This window comes from Solenopsis invicta, chromosome 3 (genome assembly GCF_016802725.1).
Source record: "Solenopsis invicta isolate M01_SB chromosome 3, UNIL_Sinv_3.0, whole genome shotgun sequence".
Classification (NCBI taxonomy): Eukaryota; Metazoa; Arthropoda; class Insecta; order Hymenoptera; family Formicidae; genus Solenopsis; species Solenopsis invicta.
Genome location: NC_052666.1, coordinates 25,072,950 through 25,090,589, shown reverse-complemented (window position 1 = coordinate 25,090,589; position 17,640 = coordinate 25,072,950). Strand labels below are relative to the sequence as shown.

The following is a 17,640-nucleotide window of genomic DNA, read 5'->3' as shown; positions in this document are numbered from 1 at the left end:
ATTTGTTTTATTGAAATATTATCAACGTAAAAATCTGAAACTTCACTTGTAACAGGATCGCCATATATCATAAATGGAATAGATCCCTGAGAAAGTATTCATGCATTTAAGCTTTTACTTCCTCGTTTTTCACTTGTTTGTGCATGCAAGTAATATCACAATTTCTTCTTTTTTTTCTTCAAATTTCGAGTAATAGGCACACTTGACATCAGGTTGTAAAAAATAAGGAAAATATACGGAAGACGAAATTGATGAGAGTTCTTTGGATATTGCGCGATAAGGGTTTTCTCTCGGAGGGATAATTTAAGAGTTAAGCAAAGCTATAACTTCCTTTTAGAAAGTTTTCGCTTCTTGTGGCTGTACAGGAAAACACTGAAAGGTTAAAAGTTTCAACTTCCGCACTCTTGTAGCAGAAATAAGCGAGATCTTGATTGAGAACTTTTTTTAAACATATAGTATAATATATTTATAATTATAATAATTTAACATTTATTAAAATCTATTATCACATTTTCAATATATTTAATCATTCAATTATTTTCACCTTATATTTGAGCAATTAATTAAATTTTATTATACAATGAATAGAAATTAGTTCGGGATCACAGTAATTTCGCTGTTACTTAAAAACGCACAATTAATAAATAATAAAAGATACTTGATAAAATGTGTTATATAAAATTAGAATAGAAACAATGGAACATAATTTTCTAACAATTCTAGTAATTACATATCTTTGCACATTTCTAAATATAAAATATATAATTGATATCTTGCTTTTTCTAGATTTTTCACTGTATGCTCTCTAAATTTTTTGAAGTGCAATTTCTCTTTAAAAAATGAAAATACAGCCTCTTTTTCAAGACTGATTAAATTTTCATTTTTTAGAGTAAGATTCTACTCCAAAGGATTTAGAGTAGATTATCATTTTCTATAGCCGTTTTTTCTATGATCAACATTTTATTGCCTCCAAAAATACACGGAAAGAACAATTTTACTGCAGAATCTAAAAATTTAGTTATTATAGATACAGATCAGGAAATAATTTTACTTTGGACCGTTAATTATGTAGCACGCTCCAGCATGATAATGTTGCTGCAAACAGTGACATTCAATGAGCAATCAAGTTAAACATTATCCAATACAATTTTTTAAATATAATATAATCCAACATAATTTCAGTATAATTATTTTCAGATTTGCATTTCAGCACAATTATTTTTTTCGTGTTTATCTATAATCTAACAATTAGATAGAAGCCCATGTGATTTGTATCGAAATATGTTTCTGGATCAAGTAAGCGGCGGAAACCATGTAACATTTAGACTCGTGTCCTTTCGGGTTCGCCCAATCCTGACATAATCGTAAGGTTACATAAACGTGGTCTAAATACCATTTAGTTCCCATCATGAGCCACTTAATCTCCGATCGCATAACTCCCAGTGGCAACAACGGAAGGGAACCATCGATTGCATTGTGCAGAGTGAGAGAGACGCATGTGATTATGCTCTCGACAAACACGAGAACTTTGTCCCGCAAGAGTCACGTGGCGCCATAGAAGTGAACACCACCTCTCTCTTTCAGTGTAGCACTCTATGGAAAAACTTACCCTACACGATAGGCGATCGACAAGCACGCCTCCAAGGAAAACAACCCCGGGGCCTCGGCCATACGTTCCCACGTATATACGCTAACTCAATCCCAGAATTCTTCGTGTAGCGGTTCGGATTACACGCCGCTTACGTCCAAAGTATACGGCCGAATCGATACATGCCCGAAAATTTGTTTTTTGAAATATAATAACTTTTTAGTTTTTTAATAATTTTTAATGATTAGTAATAGTAATATTTTAATAATTTATTTATTTACATTGGGAAAAAGACGTATGGATAAATAGTTTTTTAATAAAAAAATTAACTTGAATCTTTAATTTTTTTTCTTATTTAAACATAAAGGCAAATAAACAAAACTGTAGCTAATTCTCAAAGAATTCTGCGTTATAAGATAAAATAAAAACACAATATGTTAAACAGTAAACTGAAAGGGATTAGAAAAATTTTCTGAAAATGCACTATGTATTTTTCGTATACAGGTCATGAGGCTATATTTAAACAAAAAGTTTATTTTGCCACAATTTTAGTTCATAGCTTGATTGAAAACTGAAGTATGCATATAATGTAAAAAATACCTATTTTTCGAAAAATTTGTCAGAATTACAGAATAGATGTTGTAAATATTAATAAACTTTATATGTAATTTTTTTTTATAAAACAGTCAAAAACAGGGATATATCAAAGTAACTTTCGGATAAATTTTGTTTGTCACGTAAATTCAATTTAAATAAAGAATTGTAATTATCAAGAATATTTGGCTAAATAATGGATTTTATAACATTATTAACAATAATTTGTTTAATTAGTTGCTATTTTGGATAACAAGTAGATAGACATTATGCATTGCTCTAATTGAAATAACTCTTGTTTTTGAAATAACGTTTTAGTTGAAATAAAGTTTCTAATCTTATCAAGAATCGTTTGCTTCTGCCTGTTTACAATCAAAGTGACATACTAGTCCTTATCTTTTGACGTAATTTCTTCATTGATAAGGTATATATTATTAAAATTTAATTCTTCTTGCATTTTTTAATTGACATTGATTGTGACAGTATTTATAAAAATAATTAGTTCAATTAATCTAAATGTACACAGTAAAAAATAAAATGTAAAAAAAGGTTTACTGTAAATTTTATGTTAAAATAACTTGAAAGTTAATTTAAAATGACTTAAAATAAGAGTTATTTTAACTTAACTTTTGAGTTATTTTAACATAAAATTTAAAGTGGACCTTTTTTACATTTTATTTTTTTACTGTGTAATATTTTACGAATTTTTTAAAAACAAATACTTTAATAGATATAAATAATATTAATTACGAGACAGAGAATTAAAAATAATATGGACACACTAAAAATTTTTTCTTATTGTCATAACTTTTCTATTCTTTTTGAAATGGTAGAGATTACTTTTATGCGTCTTTTTTTTTCTTAAAAAGATGACGTTACGGCCCAATGATCCCACGACTATCTTTATAAATGTTTTCTCTTACCATTAGAAAAAAAGACAGCTATCGATCAAACCCTCGATTAGTCGGTCTTTTCAAACCGGAAATGAGCTGACCTCGGGTTAGCCACGCGCGAGAAAAAAAATCGTAATGCCGTAATACTCCCCCGGGGTGAGATGTTGTAACCCGATGCGGGTGGCGGAACACGCGCGTGTACGCGGGAATTGTTTTTCACCCGGGAAACATTATATGTCGCCGACCATTCTTCGTGCTAAAGGCTTTTGCGTGGTTTACTTATCGATTTAATGAAACATTTTAAAGCACAAGTCCAATACTAGAAAATGTGATAATCGTTACATCGTGACAACGTTACATTTCGTTAAATAAAGATAATTAAATTAGATTTCCCTTTTTACATGAAAGGAATATGTAGCGTACTTTAGATTCTTACACTTTCATTCTCTGTAATCGATCGAATCATGACTTATAGTGACGCAGATTGGCAATAAGGGGACGATAACCGGTATTTAACGACGTTACTGGACCGATCTATCACAACGAGTGGTCACTCGGGGCGAAGTTGCGTTGCGAAAAGCGAAGAAAACGAAGGAAAATATAGGAAAAGCCCGGCCGATGCCTTCTCGATCGGGCGGTTTTCATGCCCGGATCATAAAAAAAGATAGCAAAACCGCCGTTACCGCAGGAACTTTCGACTTGAAAAGCAATTTCCCTTTCCCACTTAGGCAACTTTTTTCAGGAGAAATGGAGGCAGGCAGGAGATATTGCTGCGATTATAGCACGTGAAAAATTTTTATTTCACGTGGATATATTCTGACATCGCGAAATATAATCGATATATGAATATCGTGTCTTTATTCTATTGTATTTTATATAAGATACTATAAAATTTTTAACAATGAAATACGTTGTCTGATTAAAGTAAAAGAAAATTATAGTGATATATTACGGTGATATTATAGTTTCCTACTCCGTATTCAAGAACTGTGTTTGAAATCGAAAGTAATGGCACACAGTGCAGAAAATTAGAAATTATACGTAAAACTGCACAAGAACGATATTTCTAGATATGACTGTTTAGGCTTGTTAATTATTTGTGTTTATCACATAGCGGTCGATGTATTCTTATTCAAAGAAAATTTCTAAAAATGGTTATAATGATTATAAAGTGAATGATAATAAAGTCATAATAATAATTTAAGCTTTGATGAAATAATTTTAATTAAATGTTTAGTTAATAAAACTAAATATTTAGTAATAATTAGCAGATATATTAATAGTCATTGAAATAATAGTAATAGATTAATAGTAATTGAAATCGGTTACTAAACGGTTACTAAATATTACTAAATATTTGGTTATATTAACTTGGTATTAATTGAATATTTAATTGAAATTATTTTACCATAGCTTAATAATTATCATCTAACAGTAAGCTTAATTATTATTACCAAACTCTTTCAGTGTTTTGCTAAAATTAACTAATCAAATCGTTACGCATAAGATTCTTCATTTTTCCAATCACGGTTGCGCTATTCCATCTTCGACAAGAAGAGACATTCGAAATTTGAATAAGTGACGCGAGGACATCACCTCGCACGTCGCACCGATGAAGAAAAAACTAGAAACTGTACTTCGCAGGCATCGTAAAGTGACGCGAGAAATTTAAGCCCTTGGGGGAAGAGCTAGCTTCTCTCAGCAGCGTAATACGATCAACTCGTCCAATCATCGGCTTTGGCTACCACGAAGCGCTCGAAAACGTTCCTCGCGCACAAGTACGCGCATACAAAGAGGAGAACGTGCACGCTCGTGCACGTATACAAATAAACGCGTGTTGCGCGAGAGCGCGCGCACTCTCGCGCACATGTTGGTGCGCGCGATTATACGGAGTAGGAACCTTAAGGTTCAGCCCTTTTGGAGCACCAAAGCCGATCCGTCGTCGTCGGCAACAAAGGTACCGACCTTCATCCTCATTTTCCCACCGACTTCTCTCCACCCCTACACGTGAATACTACGCGCTACTCCGTAACCGGTCTGCCATTTTCTTTTCATCCCCGTCTCGACCAGCCCTCATTCGCTATGAACCGTCGTTTCCTATGGTTACCATTTCGCTCGGGGGTTGGTTGACATCGTCATTGGAGCTTTTCGCCCCTTGTCAACGTACGTTTCTGACAATCTTTTCATTACAAAAAAAAAAGAGGAGAGAGACTTTTTATTTCGCGATTTTTTTTTCCTACTTTCCGCGTGCAAGATAATATCCAAAGCGATAAAATTATCCGAGATATTTCAAAGGAAAATTAGCGAACGCGATGATTAAAATTTATTTATAACAGGGAATTTCTATTATGGTATTTCTGCTATGATTTTATCCAATTCCGCTCTTTTTAATTAAAATACATTTTGTCTATTATAATTATTATTATTTCTATCATTGTATTTCTACATACTATGATTTTATCCAATTCTGCTCTTTTTAATTAAAATATATTTTGTCATAGTCAGTTCAGGGAATTCTACTTATTTTACTTTGTTGGGTTCAAAAAAGGTTTTTAAGAATTTTTTTGACAGAAAAGTGCTGACACAATTAAGTCGTAAATTTTGTAGAAGAATTTTGTAAATTTCTTGCAGAAATGATTGAGAGCTACTGTTTGATCTCAAACAAAACAAAAAGGTTTCTAAATTTATATGAACACAGTGACTGATAGAGAATTAATATTGAAAATTGACGAAATGACGTTTTAACGATTAACTATTATCTTATTTAATCTTATTTTAATTTTTGAAAAGCCATTATTTTATTAATTTTCAATTTTTGATATTGATTCTTTAGACGACTCAACGTGTACGATTTCATATAAATCAAAGAAATTTTTTATTTTTATATTTTAATTCAATTAGTGGCTTTCAATCACTTCCGCAAAGAGAAATCACAGGCTCCAATTTAATGCCATCTTTATATCATTCACTGGATAGACTGCAATAATGAAAAATGCCACATTTATTTACAAAAATTAATATATATTTTTCCAAAAGTTACATCTTAAAGTGTTTTAATATTTTTTTATAAAAAACTTTTTTAGAACATGTTCCTTTTTTCGCATCCAACAAGGTAAAATGCTCTCTTAAATTAGACTGTCGTGTTATTTAATTTATTTTACTCTTTCCAGGGCTACAGGTAAAAAGAAATAAAGAATAAATTAAAGTTAAATAATGATAAGAAAATATAGGCCGACATGTGAATAACATAATTAATTAAAGATGAGATTTATATAATCTTACAATGTGATTTTGTATGTCTTTTCAAATTCATCAAACTGCGTGTCGAATAAATTTTAGTTTTCAAAACACAGTCATAAGTTGAATAAGAATAGTAATTATTATTAACGATATTAAAAATTGATAATCAATTTGATAATAATGATGCTGACAAGTTAAATTAAAGTTAACATCGAGATAAAGTCAGTTTTTAGATATAAATATAAAAACATTCAAAGCGAGAAAGAAGCAAAGTCCATATCGACAGGGAAAGAATAATTTTATTGAAATATTTAAAAAATTAGTGACGTATAGATTTGAAAATAATATTGTTGGGGCATCAAAATAACTACGAAAGACGTTCAAAAGTTTTGGTATTTTAGCATCCTACATAATTATTTTGATGGTCTAATAAAAATTATTTTCAAATCTTTTAGAATATCTAGTTAAAAATTTTATCAAAACTGTTCTTTTCGTGAAACATAGCGATATAAATCCTGTCTAGTATGGATCTGACAAATTATCTCCCTCACAAAACTCGTAACATCATTAAAAAATCTATGCCCCAATATTTGACCCATCACATTCGATCGGCAATCATTATACACGTGGCAAGCTCTATTTTAGATTTGCCGGATAGCGTCCGCAGCGATTTGCAAGAGCGAGACAATTAGCAGTGAAACCCTCTATACTTTGACGTGGCTCTGATGCGGCTTACACGGCTTGCAAGTTTAGTTCTAGGTCGTGTGTAGGATTTAAGCGCGTACGCGCCGTGCCCGAAGCAATACCGTATATCGATTGTGGGACGGCCGAGCCTCCGAACACATTACATGATTAAACCGCCCCAATGGCATAGCAACCGGCCTTGCAGCACTTACCTTATTAAAATATCCGCCACCCTCGCCGCGCCCTTTTAACAAAACCGGAGCCGCGAACTACTTCGCTCTCTTTATTACCCAGAAACGCTTAGCCGGCCAGAGGTTGATCGGTTCTTCGGATCGCAAAACGATCGATTAAATCTACCTTTTCGTGATAGGTATTAATCTTTACATCACGATTACGACGACAATAATCGATCTGATTGAGTTTGAAGATGTATGCAATTTTCTTATAAGACAAATAAATTTCGACACCAAATTTTGACGCTGAAGATAAAGAATAAAATTTATAAGAATAGAACAGACCATAGAACTTAGATTTTATCGTAGATTAAAACAGTAAATGTTAAATGGATATATTTTAGATTCTTGCATTGATTTAATCGACTTTACATGACAAGTGGTTTTTTAAATAAAAGAAATTTTATTTGGTATAAATTTTAGTAATATCACGTATATATATATATATTTAAAAGTGTCTTATATTAAATCAAAATGTTAATTAGGAAAGATAATTTGCTGGTTTTTAGTCGGCATAGTCAAAGAATGAAGTTGAGAAGCTCTGAGTTAGCTGTTATCCTAATTGATAATCAAAAGCGTCCCAACAGCCGCACGTCTCGTTTGTCGGTTCGTAATAAGCGTAAAATACGACTCGTACTTGAATCTTAAAAGGGTTACGGGGTCAGGAGCCTCTGTTTACGGGTGGCGAACCTAATTATCGTGCGAATCCTTCGTGAATATTCATTCGGAAAATCGGTCGTCGACTCCGCGTTACTGCTGCCGCGAGGTCGTCTTGCAGCAACGGACGTTCATAATTTAGGAAGCCTTCGACCTTGCTCCACTCACCGAGATCGACTGGATGAATAACTCAGAGGACAAGGCGAAGTACGCGTGGCGGAGGAGAAGGAGGATGAAAATGGCGGGCAAGCTATGTGGTTAAGATAAAATGAGCAAGAGTCGAGCGAAGATCTATAAAGTCCCACATTATCTTCGGCTGTTTAATATTTATTCCATGTTCCTATATTTGACGATTTGAAAGTAAAAGTGTCTTTTTAAATAACGTCATGCTCGCATTTTCTTTTACCGATTCTTAAATCGATCTGGAATCATATTACACTCGTTAATAGTGAGACAATGACTTTTGAATTATGAATAATTAAAATTTTAAGAAATTTTAGAGATGTAAAAAATAATAAAATCTTTTTTTTATCATTTAAATTAAACTTATTTTTTATCTGGTTATTATGTAAAAAATGTACAATAGACAAAGTAAAACTTGCAATAGATAAAGTTTTGCGTAGATATCTTTCTCTGATACACATGTATTTTGCATCAAGAAGCAATGTTTATCTATAACGTCAAAAAATAAAGTGTGTCATTGACAGTTCATATTAAAAATAACGGATGTTATTCTAGTTGCAAATAAAGATGATATCTCGTGGCCCTGAATATAGCCAATCAAATGTAGTTTATTTCACGATAAGAAGATATGAAATATTTTTCTTGTTATTTCAAGTGATTGTTATATAAACAGAAAACATCATTAAATTGGTTAAATATGAATTTATGTAAATAGGTTCGTAATATAGCGAATTTTTATTTTCTCTAATAAAGCAATTTATTAAAATTTATATTTTTCAAAAATGTTTAAAAAAACTAGCTAAATTATTTTCTATATAAACAAAGAAAAAAATTAGTAAATTTTATATACGACACACATAGGCAGTTATTATTGCATTCGGCAAAGTAATATTATAATCTGGCAGAATTATCATGTAACATCGCAACGTTAATAAATGTAACTCAATCAGCACTGCATCTAATTATATTATATATAACTATATACCAGATAGTTAAAGTTTATTATAATCAAGTGATTGAGTTCATATTCAAATGTATTTTTACATTCACATTTTGAGATTAATAATAAGCTTAAAATTTTATTTTATTATAAAATTATATCTTATTATTAGACAAATTATATATTCTAGTATTACATGTAAACGACTTCGCGTAACGTTTAATAATATCAGCTCTAATAGAATTGAAATAATCTGTTGAGAGAGAAAATAGAATGAGTGCGCGTATCGATTGCAAATATTTTTTATAATCTATATATAAGTATTTGCATATAATTGAACTTTAAAATAAAATGTATACAAGATAAATATTTAATATTTTGAAAACAGAAAATTCTCAAAATGTTTTTCTCTGAAAAATTATGACATTTAAAAAAAATATATATAAGTTAAAAATAAAATAATAAATTTAAAAAATTCAATTTTATATTATCTTAACTTTATAAAGTTAACTGTATAAACTTTTTAGTAAAGTTTTAAAATTGAGAAAAATATATTAGTTGCAAATTCAATTGGAACGAATTTTTATATTTAAAATATAATATAAAAATTGCTTAATTATAGGTATTACTTAATAAGAGAATCGTAAAAGACTTCTTCAGAATTTGAAATCAAACTTTGGTCAAAAATATTTCGTTGCTGATTTAAGTAGCGGTAATCAAATATGTGACGTCATTTTGCTATGATATCGTATAACTTCAGAAGTTACGACGTCATAAAATCGATAAAGAAAAACAATAAGGACGGTGCCATGGACGTGATAGCGAATTTTTAGATGGGGATATTAATCTTATCGATCGTTGATGAAGACATTATCAAAAAGCGACCACTGTTCACGTAATGTCCGAGCGAGAATTTTAAGTCAGGTTAATATTACGAGCTATCGGCGTTATTGAGAGCAAAAATTATGTCAACCAACACGCGTCATAAATCGAAAAAGCTAAAGCTGCAATCGAGTTTCGATGATCAGAGCAATTGTCAAGCGTTTCGTTACTAATTTCGCCATTAATCATGGCGCTTCTGCGTGTAAATTGTTTTCGATGTAATTGCCATTGTGCAATTGGCAGTTGCATTTCGCGGATAAATGCCGCAGATGAGTTTCCGAGTCAACGAACGTAACGAAAAATCGAGCGATAGTAATTAAATGGAGTCTAATGTTTACGCTGGTAATGCATTCGCTATTTACTTTTCATATCTCAGTAGAAATTGTAAAAAGAGAATGATGTTTATTTTTACGAAAGCGTCCCACGCAGATATGTTTAATTACATCATACAGATAAATATTTATTAATAAAATATCAAATCGCGATGATATACATTTATATATGAACAATTGTGTTACTAAAATTATTTTAATAGTATGGTAATTTTTTAATCACTACATAAGTTACAAGCAATATTGATAATTTGCATAAGTGTTAAAATTTATGCATATTTTTTTGTAAGAGTCGACATGTTGAATAATCGATGCTATAACTTAGACGTAACAGAAATGGAGTACTCAGCATGTAACATGTATTTGCAACGATGCATCATCGTGTCGGTACGATGATGGCTTTTTTAATGTATCGCTTTCGAGAATAGATATGCTTTTATGTTAAGAAAGGGGAAAATTTTGTGCTTAAAGAAATGGTCTTTTTAGTTTCTACAATACATCTTTTTCAACGTCGTCTTCAGTTTGCATAAGTTATGCAATCTTGATTTTGTCCAAAAATAATCTCTGATAATATTCGTAGTTATCGTTCTATCGGTTTACTGATATGTCATTTTATGATTAACGAGTTATATAAAATGTTAAGCGTTTAATAATTGCACTTTTAAAACTTGTTTCTTTTTTATATCATCATTTTTTCTATGTTACTTCAGAAAATCTTCGTTTACCTTTAAAAATTTTATTGATATTGTTTCGATGCTTAATAATTATTTTTTGTAGTTACATTGATGATGACTAACTGAGGTTGAAACGTTTCTAATTTAAACTTTGTTAATTAAAATATATATTTGACGTCCTTAAATGGCTCGTCTATGATCTTTTTTGTTTGACTATTTTGCAGTTATTAATGTTTAAATTACAGAAGAATAATTAAATTCTGAAAAGTTGCTGTTAGAAATTAAAACTATGTACGTGAATATAAAAATTGCTATGTACATAATTATTTTCTGATGAAATGCAATTTTCGTAAATCCAAATAACAATAGTTCATAAATCAGTAGATAGTATATATCATATATATTCCTTGATGATTAGTATAACATTTTTGTTATATGAGAATTCAATTATTTTCTTTCCTAAAAAGATTATTCGGTCGTAGAATTTTTACATCAACATGCCGCTTTTTTCATTTTTCAGATTACTTAGAAAATCTAATTTTCTACACAAGCGTAATACAGAAATTCATAAATTAATAATTTCTGAACGTTTGACAGCTTATGAGGCATCCTCACACGGAAAAAAATGACTTAGAAGTGGTAACTAAATATCAGTAGCTAGTTCGATATTTTCTATCAGTGCTAAAAATTGACTATTAAAGATAAAATATATTTGCTGCGAAATACAGTTTTATTAGCTAAATTAACACGTGTGTTTTAACACGTGTAGCTAAAAAAGTGGCAGCTATTCCTCAATATCTTAGTCCCGGACTACAATTAATGTTGCAAGTCTTAAATCGTAAAAATTGACCATGGTCGATTATTCTCCTCATATTCAACTATGATTAGTCAATTTCTTACGGCTTAAGGCTTACTACACCTGTTGTAGACCGGAACTTAGGAGCGTGAAACTATATACGCATTTGCTAAACATTATTTGATTCTGGCAGCGAATATTTCTTGCTGTAACTGCTAATTTTAATAACTAATAAATTTAGCTTTGGCAGCAACGATATTAGCTGTCTCTATTTTAAAGACACATCTTAGTTGCTACAACTAAATTTTAGCTTTGTTGGCTACTTTTTTCTCTGCGTGCAGTAGTCGCTGTCGTTAATCGTTGCTACTTCAAAATTCTACAAAAGTTCTTCCGTAGAATTTTCTTGAATGTCTTGTAGTTTCACTCACCTTCCAAATTCTTGTTTCTCGCGAGGAGCGCTAGCAAGACGTCCTGATTGGGCGCCGCGTCGGCTAGATCCTCGTCCTGATGAGTCGGCGGCAGCGTCGGTCCCAGCGGCGGCATAGCACCCGGTGGCGGACGCGGCATCATCACCGGCGGGCCCGCTGCGGCGCCCAGCGGCAGGGCCAGGCCGCCCGATGTGTGATGCAGGGAATTGTGAGCCGCTATCGGGCCGCTGCTGGTCAGGTTCGTCGGTAGCGTCGCAACCGGCTGCTGCACCGCCGCCGACATCGACAGATCGACGCCACCCAGCAGCACCGGACGACAGCCACTAGGAGCACCGCTGCCGCTCACCGCCGGGAGGATCCCACCGCCTCCCGGCAGCGGTGCGTACGGCAAGTACAGCTCCAGTCTAAGAGTGAGCTCGTGCAACCGCGTCGAGAACCACTTTCCGGCGAGATCGCCTCTCGCCTGATTATCTCTCCGAGATTGACAATCTGCCTTTGCGTGGACGGCGAGATCGTCGCTGTGCAATATCGATTTCTATCGAGTTCTATCGAGTTACGATGCAAACTGACAGTTCTGGATCGACTACAAATTGAACGTTGGTAGAAACGAGTATGTTGAACACTGAAGATACTTGAAATGATTCATGCAAGGTATATCCGTCTTTTGGTCTAAGAGAAAATTAATAGAATAGCTGGAGATAGAGTTTCTTGAATCGTTGCTTGACAGAGGTTTTATACACGGGTTATTCGAAAACAGTCTATTGTTGTTGCAGAATTTCTTAAAGCGAGAAACTTCCGCACATAGAAGTATACAGTCGTGCATCAAGGCACTTTTTTTTCGCCAAAGGTGAAATGTAATTGATAAATGTATATTCTCTATCTCCGAATTAAAGGAAGCACGCTTCAGCCGCCGCGCCGTGTTACGGGTGAAACAATAATAAGAAGTTATGCTTATTCTTTTCGGGAATTTGTTATTTGTATCTTCCTTCGTTCAAATTTGTGCGATGCAGTTAGTGATCTTTAAACTATCTCTGAAGTTACCGAGCTCCTTCCGTACAGGATAATTCAAAAGGAAAATCATCCCGAAACAAGCTGCGTCCATCTGGAAAACTCAAGCGTGATAGTTCGACGTTAAGCACGGAATTCATCAGAGTTCTGCCGAAACTGATGATTCGGCGTCACGAGAAAACTAGAAGATAATTAACGTTGTGCGAAAGCCGGTTCACCGATTCACTCCCACTTTCTTATTATTTCGTTTCTGTCGTTGCTAACACCAGTACACTGAGAAAACTGAATATAGTTCTTGTGACATTCTCGCGAACGATTATTTTCACATTTTCTATATATTTCTACTAGATATAAATCTTGTAATAATCCTGAAAACGTGTTCTCCAGTGCACGAAGGAAGGAAGAAGCTGCACAAATAATTGTTACGTTGTCTTCAACGCGACAAAGAACGCGATTTCGCTCGCCCGCGGCGAACGATCATTCGTCGTCTTCGCCTTATCTTGAAGAGCCTCGAATGCGAACAATTTCGTCGCGAAATTCGCGCGATTGCTCGTAAACGACAAAGTCGCGAAGGAAAACGCTTCTCCTGCACAAGACACGCTCTTTGCGCTCGGGACTCGTTTACGAGCTCGTTGCACGAGACTTGAATGGGCTGTTTGTAAATAGTTCCACCTATACTACCACCTACAAGTCGCTTATTGTCAACGTTTCCGCTCGTGTATGCGATTTTCTAGTCGTGACGCAATTTCTTCTCAGCGCGTATGAAGATGAAGTTACATCTTCTTGTAATTTCTACTTCGACGCACTCATCGAGAGCATCACACGTTAACTATTCAGAGTACAGGTCTTCTAATTGAAGACCCGTTTTCGCGGCCACGTGGATTTTCTCTTTCTTGGAGTAAATTATCCGGCAGAAGCGTTTTTCTAATTGGATGTCAAATCGCTTGCACTTGTGATTGCTGACGAAAAAATGCAATTGGCTAAGAGCGGCCACATACTACTATGTGTAACGCTGAGCAACGTTGTTGACTCACGTCGTTACGCTGATAGTCAAGAGTTTGATCGCGTATTTGTTTCCGAATCACCTAAAGTTTCTATCACCACTTCCTGTATTTCTCTCCAACACTTCCTGCGACACATGCGATGATCGAAGCTCGCGAAATTTATACTACTTTCTTCTACCGATTCGAATCCACGTCGTTCCGCATGACGGACGCGCCGTTTTTCGATAGCACCGAGTTATTTCTCGCTCGCGACTGCGTCGGGTCGGAGAGAGACGCAGATGAGAAGACGTCGCGACGGTGTCTTCTCGATTGAGCCGGAAATCGCCGTCGACGCCACCGCGCGCCTTCCGGCAGGGTCCGTGCGGTGGGTCTTGAAGCCGGCCGCGCACTCACCGATGCCCCCGAGAATCGTCGACGGATCGCCAGCCGCTTATCGGACCGCTTACGAGACTCGGTTTATCTCGTAACCTTGAATACGTACGTAACACCGATCGCGCCGATCTCGTCGAGCGTCGAATCCGTCGCGCCGCGATTCGTTGCTTGTCCTACGAAAGCACACACTTGAATGACGTTGACGCTGTTGAAGCGGTATTGAATGGTAAACTTTTTCTCTCGAAATGGTTAACTCTATTTTTTTTTTATTGATAACACAGCGATGTTTTCTAATTCGACGAATGCTCGAAAAAGTACTTGGAGACAGCCCGTTTACAATTGAGATGCAACTAAAGATTTAATTAATAAAAATGCATGTTTAAACATCGCACTACTTTTTTATTGATCATGATACAGAGATAATAATCTTTTAAATATAGATTTTTTCTAAATACCGATATTGTAAGCCTTTTTTTTTAATCTCTTTTTTTGGAAAATCGCCTGATTTTTATTATCTCTCCGCTTTTACTCAGATATTTCTTCGAGCTTTTCTTGTAGATACGATTAATAATATTTTCAACGATCCCGATCAATATTCCGGCGGGACGGTTAAGATTTTCTTTCAACGTCGTGCAAACTCGATCGTGATTGATAAAACTGGAAGCCTCCGAAGCTCTCCCGCGGGATCCGATCTCCCTCGAGTCAATATCGTTGTCTGCGCCGCGATCGGTAGATCGAGACGACGGTTTTTACACGCGTGTCGATGTAAATCTCGCGTCGTGCCCGATGTAAGTCGTCCGGCCGGCCGACGCGATGAAAAACGCGATGGACCGCGGCCGATCTAGCCGGCCGCCGTTCTCCGTCCGTTTGTTTCGGCGATTCGGCCCGAATATGCGGTCAGCCTCGCCGGCCGTCGGTAAGAAACGCCGAATTCCGCGGCCTCCTGATCGCGATCTTCGACCTGCCACGTTGTCCTGCCCGTTTTTTTCTTCTCATCGGTGAAGCGGACTCGTCCCCGATGGCCCGGCCGGTCTACGAGCGCGTTCGATGACACTCCTCGATGACCGTCGCTGATCGTTTTCGCTCGGCTCGGTGTCTTCGCATCTTGCGTCTACCTCGAGCGCCGAAAACGGTGGCGGCAGTTTTGATCGAGGTCCACGAAAGTATTGATGAAGTTTCGCAAATTGGTCACGTTTTCTGCTTTATATCCACATTGTCCTCTGACGATCTTCAGATTTTGAAACTATTAACTAACATGAAAAACTGATTTCGAGACAATCCAATTTGAATCTCTCTTGCTTATTCCTCACTGATATATTCTTGGATAATACCAAGAATGACTGTAACAGGTATATTGAGCTGGTCGTCCAGCAAGACAGCCCGACGCACAACAGTGTTATTTCAGAGTCTCTGTGAGTCCCGCAAAATTCACTGATATAAATTTCGCTGCTAACTTTTCACAACGGCAAATCCGATTACCCGATGCGCGATGATTCTTCAATTTCCCACGTAAATTCTGCTTGCTCGAAAACAGTAGCAGTGATAACTATCATTCGGCGAGACCGTACGAATTGTATCGTACAATGTAAATTTTAACACGACTTTGTATCGAGGTTTTCTCGAAAATGTATCAGCACTGTAGATATCAACACAAATTTGGATTGCGATTTTCCTCGCCGCTCGTCGACGTGGTTCGTGCGACGCGATCGTGGAATATGCGATTTGATTAGCAGGTGCCGCGGTACTATGGTGCCGGCTTCGGCCTGAGCACGGCGTAATACATCGGCTAGCAGGAACCCGGCTCTCGGAGGGCACGAAGGACGCGGAAGGTGGAGGTGGTCGCCCACCGGACGTACCGTCCGAAATCGCGTACGCAGCTATCGGAGGAGAGGTTGCCACCCTACCCGCCGTCCTCGGCCACCACCGAGACCGCCGCCGCCACCTCGAACACCACCTCGAAGAGGGGAATCACCGGTGGGGGAGTCTCTCGGCACGCCTGCGCCCCGTGCCTGCGCGACGTTCGCCCCCCGTTGCTTGCGAGGTAGCGACGAGGTGGAACTTCCACCGTGGACCGCGCGCCGACCTACGATCTCGTGCAAGATTTCGAGATGGTTTACGATACGAGACGAACCCTAAAGCCAGCCGAGCTATCTTGCTTAAACGCGATAGACTTCGCTTCCCAACGGAGGGAAAGAAAGAATGCAGTTGACTGTAACTAAAAATGACCGATATACAGGTGCAAATGGCTTCAAGGAAGCTCACGTATGAAATATATTGAATCTTATCGAGGATATAGGAAAAAACCTTAAATTATCCAATGAGTTTTCTTCGCGTATTAGCTTTAAATAAAATTATATTCTATATCCGTAATAATATTTAGCATAAGTAATACATCAAGCAAGAAAAAACATCAAAGTAATTTAACAGAGATTTAAAAATGTTGATTTTATGTGTATTTTTAAATGTTTTACAATAATATTTTATAAATGTTTCAAAGAGATCATTTGATGCATGATTTTTTCGAAATATTGTTGAAATGTTTTAAAAATGTTATCTGCAAGTCGTGTGGTCAAAATTTATTCATATTGATATATTAAACATGACATATTTGAAAACGTTATTGAATATCGTTGCAACAACATAACAGTAATGATTTTATGCTTACTATATTTATTGTAATTAATAATAATTTTTAAAACATAGAAATTTGTTAATGATAAGTAAATATGTTTTAGTATATAAATCCCAAATTAAAGTTTAATTAAATATTTAAGTAAATATACATATAGATCAATCTCATTAGTTTGCTTTGATCATTCCAGTTTAATTTTTTATACATTTTAATATTACGCGAAAGAATTGTATTTTATAGTCATAGCATATCAATTCAGAAAAATGTTTTCACCATTAAATATTAGAGAATAATAACTGTTAATAGAATAAAAATAACAACTAATAATATATTTAATGGTAATTGTAAATGTTCTGCAATACTTACACATGTATGTAGCTTTTTCTACAAAAAGAACCACGGAAATAACTTAAAATGTTATATCGAGTATCATTATATTTTAATCGTGATACTCTTAGCAAATATATTTAACAAATTTATGTTTTATTATTTTTATAAAA

General features: G+C 35.1%; 1 protein-coding gene across 4 annotated transcripts in view; it reads right to left on the bottom strand.

Moving 5' to 3' along the window:
- LOC105197221 (LIM/homeobox protein Lhx3) overlaps positions 1-16,427 on the bottom strand; it is a 65,887-nt gene extending 49,460 nt beyond the window's left edge. For 2 of the 4 annotated variants that reach the window (XM_026133182.2, XM_026133183.2), the window contains exon 1: positions 12,125-16,425. In XM_026133182.2, the coding sequence (XP_025988967.1) occupies positions 12,125-12,407 (283 nt within the window). In that variant the 5' untranslated portion in view covers positions 12,408-16,425. Of the gene's footprint in view, positions 1-12,124 lie in introns of all 4 variants that reach the window. The other 2 variants (XM_026133180.2, XM_026133181.2) reach the window with 2 other exon arrangements.
- Between the last annotated feature and the right edge of the window lie 1,213 nt (positions 16,428-17,640).